A 10,030-nucleotide genomic window follows, 5' to 3' on the forward strand; every position below is an offset into this window, starting at 1 on the left:
TGCAGTTTCTTTCTTCTAAGAATTATAAAGCATAGGATGACTGACAGATACTGAAGACTTGGTAATCTTTACTTACAACACCACCTTTGGTGTATCCTTCCAGACTACGACAGCGAGGAGGAAGGCGAAGGCTATGAAGACGCTTCTAACGAGTACGTAACGTCAGAGTTCCACGACGAAGGTTTAGGTGAATCCGACTCCAGGTCCTACTACGCTGAAGACCCAGGTAAGTACACATGAGAGATGTGGGTGCAGTGCCTCGTACAGTTAAGGCTGTGGGGGAATCTGTACCGAAGTGGTGCATTGGTCAGGTTTTTATGTTATAGCCAAGGGCTTATGATTGGGCTGCACTTCGGAACTGGTAAAGAGCCTGACTTGTCTCCATTGCCTGGGTTATTGACCGCTGGCGACCAGTGTGATCTGGAAAGGTACTGAGGGATGGGTATGCAGCTGTGGGCTGCTGGAGAGAACAAAGTAGATTTTAGACCTGGTGCGGAGCGCTGTAGAATGCATGTGTTTCGGGTGAGGAATGTAAACCACAGGTAAAGGTGAGTGAGGAGTGATCTTTATATTTGGGAAGTTAGTGGACAGTGTAGCATGTAGTTTAAATACGTCATGGAATATGTCGTGCAAACTAGCTTTGGTGAAGGTTGTTGTTGCAGAGACGAGTCATGCGTGATGCATTCCGACAGCATTTCCGGCTACAAGCAGTGTTGCAAGCGAAGCTGACAAACATTTGGCAAAGCTGTTATAACTGCCCATTTTTATATTACTTAGTGTTGACAAATATTCGTTGGTGGACATTCTCTATAGTCATTCGTAGCTGCCATTTCTTGTGTCTGTGGCATTATACATCATCGCTCCTGACGATGAAATCCACAACAGGCAAGCCTTCACAGTGTGAATCTGAGCCTCGTCTGCAGCACGCAACACCAACACACCACTGTTTGCTGACCCCCAGGTAGTGTTAGCTGCTTCAGATGTTGTGATTACTCGAGATAACTCTTTACCGACTGCCTTTCATTGAAGTCACGTGTCTGTTTCAGAAATTCAACAAACCATGACCACACAAGAATAAGGTCTTCAGAGTTACGTTCATTGCACGATGTTAGGTTGGTGTCAAAGTGAAAATCTTTGTGCAACATGTTTATTCTAAGTACAACACATGTTCACTAGAAATCAATGAAGACTTGTTGGCAATGGCGTAGGAGAACGGGAATCCAAGAACACCGTATCATAGCGAGAACTACGCCTGAGCAAAACACAGTCTACGCCAGATAATGTAACCCTCATGGCAATGATCTTGAACTTGCAATATGAACTTGAAACTAGATCTTGCATACGTTACGAGACCGCCAACATCAGGTCTACACTGCTATTTTGTGTTGCTCTCATGTTGACCATGAATGCTAGCAACCAGGACAAGGACAAGAAAGTGAAATCGTGGCTTTGTTGCGAAAGAATCTAAGATTAAGAGGCAGTTGTGAGTGTGTCTCTTACTCTGGGCTGAGAAAATCCAACTCAGGAACTATCAGTTAGCGAGACAGAAATCAAATTGCCAGTAATCAATATCTTACATATAGTGGATCAGGGAAATAGCTTTGGAGTTTCTAACTCAGACATGAAAATCACATAGTATGAACGGAATGACTCTGCGACCGAAGGTTTTATATATATATATATATATATATATATATATATATATATATATATATATATATATAGCATACACATGATACTGTAAACTAGCCTCGGTAAACTAGAGTTTCCATTTAGGAAGTTAGATGATAGAAGAGAGTAGTAGAAAGAGCTTAACTATTTGAGCCTGACGATGGTATGGTCCTTAGGCAGGAAGGCGTGGCCTTTGACCTGCCCTTCAAAAGCCAGGTCAAAACTCAGGCCACCCCGAGGGCCTTAACGTCACGTTCAGAGACTGTTATAGTGTCGTGCTGTAGTCGTACCGTTGTGTTCATCCTTCGTACCATCGTGTCAGAAAGTTGTATCTTGTAGCTCAAAAGTCATATCCTACTATTCAGTGGTCGTATCGTCGTGCTCAAGGGTAGCACAGCCATGCTCACGGATTATGTCAGCGTGCTCAAGTTGTATCGTGGTGCTCAGTGGTAGCACTGCCATGCTCAGAGGTCACGGTTGGTCAAGCCGTGATAGATACATTGTAGCGAGTGGGCCAGGCGGGCGGGCGGCCAGGCGGGCGGCCAGGCCTCCATTGAAACTGTTCCTGGCCACTGCACCGTAATGTGTTGGTTTTTCTCGATTGTGTTAGCGAAGAAGTTGTTATATTCCCTCGAGGCCAGTTGTGCCTGGGTTATTCCACCTGGGTTGTTGTCAGTGTAATGTGTGTATGTGTATATGTTTGTATCTTTATTCTTATTCTGTATTCATAATTAAGACCAGTTTTTATGAAAGATTCCTGATTTTACCCAGGACATTTTTCTAAAGGCTGCGCTACTTCCAGTAACAGGGAAATGTGGATTCCTTTATGATTTCTTCGATCAGACTGTACTCACAGTGAATCATCCTCGCCAAAGGTGACTTTTCGCTCGTGATGTCAGGGAAGTGGAGGGTCAGTGAAGAACGCCAGGTATGTGTGGCCAGCTAAGACTGCACACACACAACAATTGCCTTTGTTATGTATCATAAGAAATAACGTTGTAACGGAAGATTTCTGTGCTTCACTTTTACTCTGATATGAAATGAATGTAATGACCTGTAGTGTTAGGCAGTGGATTAGAATCTGAGATGGGGGTGGCATGGGTCAGAAGTCATCTCGTAGGTGGGTGGGGAACGGGGCAAAAAGTTTAAGAACCATTGGTTTATAGATAGCATTTATGCGACCTCGTACAGAGCAGTGTACTCACATACAGGGAGGTCACAGATCTGCCGGCTGGAGAGATGAGTCTAACGCAGTTGGACTCGTCAGCTCTCGTAGTCTAACCTCGCCATGTTAGTTCACTTGCCGTCTTCTAAAGGTACTACTTTGGTTTTTGCCTCCAACGGTTGGCTGCTTGTATACCCCCACCATTAACTAAACCACGTAATACTCGGCATGTTACTGCGTCATATAACCACTGCATGACCGTAGGCAACCCGTGGGAGACAGTTTTGATATCTATTTCTTTCCCTCCACCGCGAAGCTTTAGACCTCTCTCCTCCCTTATGGCTTCCCAGACGACTATGTCTTGGCCTTGTTTACAAGACAAGAGTTCTGTTTCTCTGAAATTCTTAAAAGAATAATCCTCTTCTGTTACTTTCTTATCACATTAACTCTTTTCACATTTAGATTAAGGCCTGGTCTCAATGCCGGCTTTTGTCTGTGACTGGAGCCTCCCACAGAAACACATACACAGACATATCATGCTTCTTCAGCCTTTACTCATAGTTGATAAATCATTAATCACCACTGACTATTATCATTACTACTGTTGATACTACTGCTACTACTATTACTACCACTCCTACTACTTACTACTACCACAAACATTGTTATCGTGTTCAGTCTCACAGAAGACCCTCCTGTGCAGGTATGAATACCTGTTACATAAATACCAGATCAAGGAAGGAGAAGGAATCAGACCCGTTTCATGCGTCAGTCCAAACGCCTCACCACAGGAATTCAGACACGTGCAGCTGTTGTCAGTTTCTGCCCCGCTAAATCTTTCGTAATTCTCTCTTTGGTCAGCGTCAACAATACGTGGTTTGAAAATACAGACGTGATGTGAAGGTAGATGACGTGACCCTGTTATATCCGCCTATCACGTGTGGTGATATGCGAGTATTTGGGTCATATGGGCGTGGTATGTAGGTTGATCATGTGGACATGATATTTATGTAGGTTATGTGGACGTGCTGAAGTGGTGGGGTACGTATCATAGCATATGGGTGAGTTACATATCTTCACTGATTGTATCTACCTTCATGTCTACGTACAATCGCAGGTTCCTGTAGCTTCAAGGTTGCGCTCCATGCAGGAGAAGGGTATGGTGGGTTCATTAGGGGCAGGTTGATTCTCGAAGAGGATGTAAGTTTCTTCATATAACGACAATATATCCTTGGAGGAGGTAACTTCTGGCGCTACGTCTACAGTCGAGGATGAAGACCGGGTGCATCAGTGGTATACCACACACACACACACACACACACACACACCACACACACAAGACACACCACACACACGAGACACACCACACACACACACACACACACACACACACACACACACACACACACACACACACACACACACACACACACACACACACACACACATGTATATAAAGGAGTGGATCCGTGGCTTGGACAGCGCAGTGGTCATAGAAAACGATTACCGGGTCTGGATAAACATCTGGTTTTACTGACCTGCGTATTGTTGTTTACATCAGTAAAGCTTATAAAGTAAGGATAATATGCATGTATTATTTACATTATGAATGTTTGTCAAATGCATAAGATTTTAAATATTTCTTTAAAAAATATCACTAAAGCGCAACATGAAATGAATAATCGAATATGAATAAAGAGAACTGATAATGACCAATACTGCCACTTTCATATTCGATATCTTAACGTCGAAATATACATTTCACAACAACTAGACAGTTCTACTCAAACCTAATAAAATTTATCTAAAGATACAATAACACTGTTGATACTTCATTGTCACGTATAGTGAAGTTGTTGCTGTAGGACAGGAGGGAGTCTAGTATTAACACATCAGCGTTTGAGGAGATACTGGCCACCACAGAGAAGCTTCCGGCCCGGGGGAGGGGGTAGTAGTAGTAGTGGTAGTCAGGCAGTAGTGGTTGCTCAAGGTGTTCATAACTGCACATCCTGAGGTGTTGCTGAGTCTTGCCAAATATACAAAGCATTACAACTGTTGTACTTACACTGGTAGACAACTGATGACCACAACGTTGCCTTCACTGTCAGTTAGCGTTATTGTTCATTCATTATTAGTCACTGTTGAAATACAAATCAGTCGTATTTCAAGTTTAGAGATGTTATTCCTTCGGAGTTGTGGTCATCAGTTGTCTACCAGTATAAGTACAACAGTTGTAATGCTTTGTATATTTGGCAAGACGAAGGAACACCTCAGGACGCGCAGTCATGAACACCTTGAGCAGTCGGTGTGAGCGAACTACCTAATTACCACCCCACCCCTCTCCCTCCTCCTCCTGTCAGGCAGTGAGCTTCTCTGTGCTGGCCAGTAGCCCGTCACACACTGATCTGTTAATACTGGTCTCCTCGTGGTGTGTGCGTCAGGTCACGAGGGCATGATATATGTGAATGTCATGGAGGCGGATATGTTTATGATTAGGTTATCTGGACATATATTGGTGGGAGGTTCATATAGGAGTCGTTCATGTGGTCACTATGTGGATGGGTTACCTCCACATGATATGTGGGAAGATCATTTGAATGTATTGATAAATCATGTTAGTTAATCATGTTAACACATGGTGTGGGTGTGAGACGTGTGTACTGTATGTGTGTGTGACGGAGTGTCACAGCCATCATTGTGAAGGTTGATATCAAGTGGCGTCAGCTGGTACTGGTACAGGCAGGCAGCGGCTCCTGCGACCGTTAGTTAAACTCAGCCTTTGTCTGTCCACAGCAGCGATCTGTGTTATCGAGACCTGCGCTCGTGGAGAGCTGTCTACAGTATTCAGTCTCGTCCGTAACTTTACTGTTAACTCGATGATGAAAGTTAACTGGAATATCCAGTCTCATCCTGTGTTATGCCTGACTGCGAATAAATTTGTTGTGTCATGTTTCATATCAGGTTCAGGATGATCGTATTCGTAGAGCCACTGATATTCATGTTACATCTTAGATGCATAATAAAAACATGTTTCAACATCAAGGAATCAAAGTTCAGGGAAAAGAAATTTTGGTATATACTTACACGATGCTCATGAATCATTAAGAAATTTACCATCTAAATTATCTACGCCTGAATGTTGATCATTCTGTCTTAATTTCGCTAATTGATTCCTTAATTATTTCTTCATACGTGTACATTGTTAAGGAGCAATTTCAAAATATAAATTGTTACCGACTTAACGTCTGTGGAGAAGGTATATACAGTAGTGTGTGTGTCATGGTGCTCGGATACTGTGCTGCTGGCGGGTAGCATCTGCTATACTTAAGGACTGTAACATATGTGGAATCATTTCTCATTTAAACCATCCTTCATGTGAAGTACACAGACTTGTGATATTTGTAAGGGGTTATATAAGATAGGTTTCGTGGCGAGCGATGTCTGGTAGCGTTGTGTCTGTACTGAATCATTCGATTATTTTCCTGAATAAAGTCATAAGTCGCTGAATTAGTTGTTATTAAGTATATAGTTAACTAAGTCAGCGAGTAAATCAGTGAGTCAGTAGGATGAAAAATCAGTCACATGTGTCAGTTCAAGTTCTTATACCGTCTGTGCCACTTACCTTGGTTTGCTGGCCACGTTTGAGACTGGTAACTGTTCTAGGATACTTAGATTTTCCTTGTCTAAAGAGAGTTAACCAGCCTCCCGCTGCGTAGCAGACATACAAGTGTGAGTAACAGATAAAGAAAGGCAGGGTCGATAGAAGTAAAGAAGTTCTTACCGACTTTTCTCAAACTTAAAGGTCTTCTCTTCTGCTGGTTGTCTAGACTTGGGATCGTAGAAACCTTGTAAGGGAGGAGTACGGAGAGGAAAGCGGCAAATGCGATTAGAAATTATTTCGAGAGTAAAGAGTTAGTGCAGGAAAATCAATATATCAGTCACGCGGTTCATTTGTATATTTGGTAACTGGTGAAGGAAACAAATGTATCGAAAACAAAAGCCGCGGAGAATAGTTCGAAAAATATTAGTTAGATATACAGATAGATGATTAGGTTTATACATTCACATACAGTGTTCTTCAACCTTTTCTTGGTTGAGGAACCTGTTAGAAATGTCTAATATTTTCTGTAATCCCAATCATCTCCAAGCAAGCTTTACCCTTTTCCTTTTGTTAAGGAAAAATGTCTTAGCTTCACAAGCAGTTCTGTGTTTCAACCATTAACTAAGCTTACACTAAAAGAGTTCTAGTTATGAGTTATGAAATGCTGGGAATGTAGTAGTGGTTTTACCCACGAGACTGTGGCACAACAGATCTGCCGTCTCTTGCTCCGGGATGTTGGACTTGGATCTTTGCTCCTCCAGAGTAGCGGGACACAAACTGGACGAACAGACTGTGTCCGACGATGCTGAAGGAGAGAACAGTAGCGGTATGTACTGCAGCAGATGGGAGAGTAATTTAGCAGTCACCTCTTGTGTAGGGCGTTGCACTTTGCCGAGCTGAACAACCTGCTGTTCCATACTTCGACTTGTCCAAGAAGTTAGGAGTTTGTTATTATACGACTATGTGTTATGACATTCATGTATTGGTATGATATACTGGTAGATCATATATATTGAGCTCTCGTATAACTGCAGTAATGAGTAAGACCCCATGCAGATCAATATGGTTTTAGGTTGGTAAGTTATTTAGGTTTTAAGCTTGTAGATTACCCAGGGTAGTAGGGTCGACATCGTCATTTCTATCCAAGAATTCAATTAACTTGACCTTATTCATCAGGTGTTCAAAATGATTCTAAGAACAAACTCGTACTGCATATATGGCCTTATAGTTGTTTGGGTTGAGAGCTGTCAACTGCCAATAATACTGAGTCATTTTGGAATCATGATGCAAATAACTAAACCATTTTTCGTTACGTGTTCAGGATAGTTATGAGGCAAGTTACGCACTCTGTAATGTATGATCCTTGGGATGTGTCTCATGTATATGACGTAAAGCTTTTAAACTCTGTTACCTCAGAGAACGTAAGGAGGTTCAGCATGCATTAATGTGATAATCATCTCTGCTAGGTAATCTTATTGATATCCAATAACCCATGATGCTGGCTTAGTCGTTATGTTATTAATGGTAATTACCGTACTGAAGCTTACGATTGTTCAACTTTCCCTTAACAACTTTGGTGGGGTCACCTGCCTCCTCGCCCCTGAGCCAGCAGGTATGCTTCGTCATCTGTGTTGTTGTGTCCACAGTCTGACAGCCTGTGAGGCTGGTGGAGAAAAAGTCATATATCACTTTATTGTGATCTTATAAACTGAAACCATATTCCAACTTGTTTACCCGTACTGTTCAAACTTGTTTACCCATACTGTTCAAACTTAACTTGTTTACCCGTACTGTTCAAACTTAACTTGTTTACCCGTACTGTTCAAACTTAACGCTGTTTGATAAGACGAACAAGTGGAGGAAGCTGTCATGTTCCTGACGCAGCTAACAGACGGCTGGACGGACCATCACCAGCAACCAACCCTCACCCTGTCGGCCCTCGTCCGTTATGACAACATCTGTCATGGTCTCACTTTACTGTCCGTGATGGTTTCACCTAACTGTACGTGATGGTCTCACCTTGCCGTCCGTGGTTAATACTGGGAGATAAAGTACCCTCCATACCGGCTCTCCTTGCAAGGTGAGACGTTAATTTTGCTTGGCAAAAGGTTAAGATAAGCTTGAGCAAGAAATGAGAAATCGTTCTTGTCTTCAGATGATATCGTTAACAATAATAACAAAATGTTTTACGATTTTAATCGCAAGAAGGTTAAGAATCAGCTGAGAATATGTTAGTAAACATTGTTGAATGGAAAGTTGCCGTCGCAGATGTCAACAAAATTTAACATCTTTCAATGTGGCTTGTAGATAAAAGTAGTTTCGTTGGGTAGCCAAAAGCTTTCATTGTAAAAGCGAAGAATTGAGGTTTTCATGATGTAAAGATGGCATAATGTTAAAGCCTTCTTCATGCTACAGGCAAATTACAAACAAGAACTTTATAAGAAATAAAGGTTGGATTCTTAATGATTTGTACAGACTTATAACTCGATGAATACAGGTTTAATATGTTATAGAACTGGATATACGAGTAATGCAATATTTCCCCTTTTAGTACGGCATGATGTATTTCTCCTGGAGTTTGCAACAAATGGAGTGACGAATTCTGATAATGTAAGAGGATGTCTTTGTAGGATAATGTCATATACGACCAACATACTGGAGGAATAATCTAATGAAAATGTTATGTAAAACACTTGTCACGACCAACGCGAGAGCTTTATTAAACTACACACAGTCGAGCTGCTGACCTATGAAGACTGCAGAGACTCCTTGGTGTAACAACATAGTCAGGTTACAGTAGTGAAACCTGAGACATATTGACATATAGCCAGTCCTGCCCAGTCCGGGTCACATGACCTTACCTTCTGGCCTCCTGCGCTGGTATCTGTTGCCTCACGAGATTTTATCAAGGTAAACTTTTACGATTTTTTGTGATTTTAATTAATTCTTAAGACAGACTCTGAAGAAAATAGATTACCGTCGTAACACAGTTTTGTGAAATGAGGGTTGTGAAAAATACATTAACTTATCATATAAATAAATTGAATCCAGAGAAACCTCATAGAACGACTTGAAAGAATATATTTTCACACACACACACACACACACACACACACACACACACACACCAGGGACAGACGAAGAAAGGCCGCATCCACTCACATCCATTCTCTAGCTGTCAGGTGTAATGCGCCAGAAACCAGAATTCCCTATCCACGTCAAGCTTCACAGACCTTTCCATGGTTTACCTCGGACGTTTCACATGCCCTGGTTCAGTCCATTGACAGCATGTTCGACCCCAGTATACCACATCGTTCCAATTCACTGTATACCGTGCACACCTTTCACACCCTCCTGCATGTTCTGGTCCCGATCACTCAAAATCCTTTTCACTCCATCCTTTCACCTCCAGTTTGGTCTCCCCGTCCTCCCTGTTCCTTGCACTTCTGACACATATGTCCTCTTTGTCAATCTTTCCTCACTCATTCTCTCCATATGTCCAAATGATGTCAAGACACCCTCTTCTGCTCTCTCAGCCACGCTCTCTTATCACCACACATCTCTCTTACCCTTTCATTACTTACTTTATGAAA

At 42.1% G+C, this 10,030-nt stretch overlaps 1 protein-coding gene across 6 annotated transcripts in view; it reads left to right on the plus strand.

Moving 5' to 3' along the window:
- Positions 1-10,030, plus strand: part of LOC139746861 (uncharacterized) — a 526,669-nt gene that overhangs the window by 452,840 nt on the left and 63,799 nt on the right. For all 6 annotated transcript variants that reach the window (XM_071658484.1, XM_071658485.1, XM_071658486.1 and 3 more), the window contains one exon: positions 104-226. In XM_071658484.1, the coding sequence (XP_071514585.1) occupies positions 104-226 (123 nt within the window). The remainder of the gene's footprint in view (positions 1-103; positions 227-10,030) is intronic.

Source organism: Panulirus ornatus, chromosome 66, assembly GCF_036320965.1.
Source record: "Panulirus ornatus isolate Po-2019 chromosome 66, ASM3632096v1, whole genome shotgun sequence".
Lineage (NCBI taxonomy): Eukaryota > Metazoa > Arthropoda > Malacostraca > Decapoda > Palinuridae > Panulirus > Panulirus ornatus.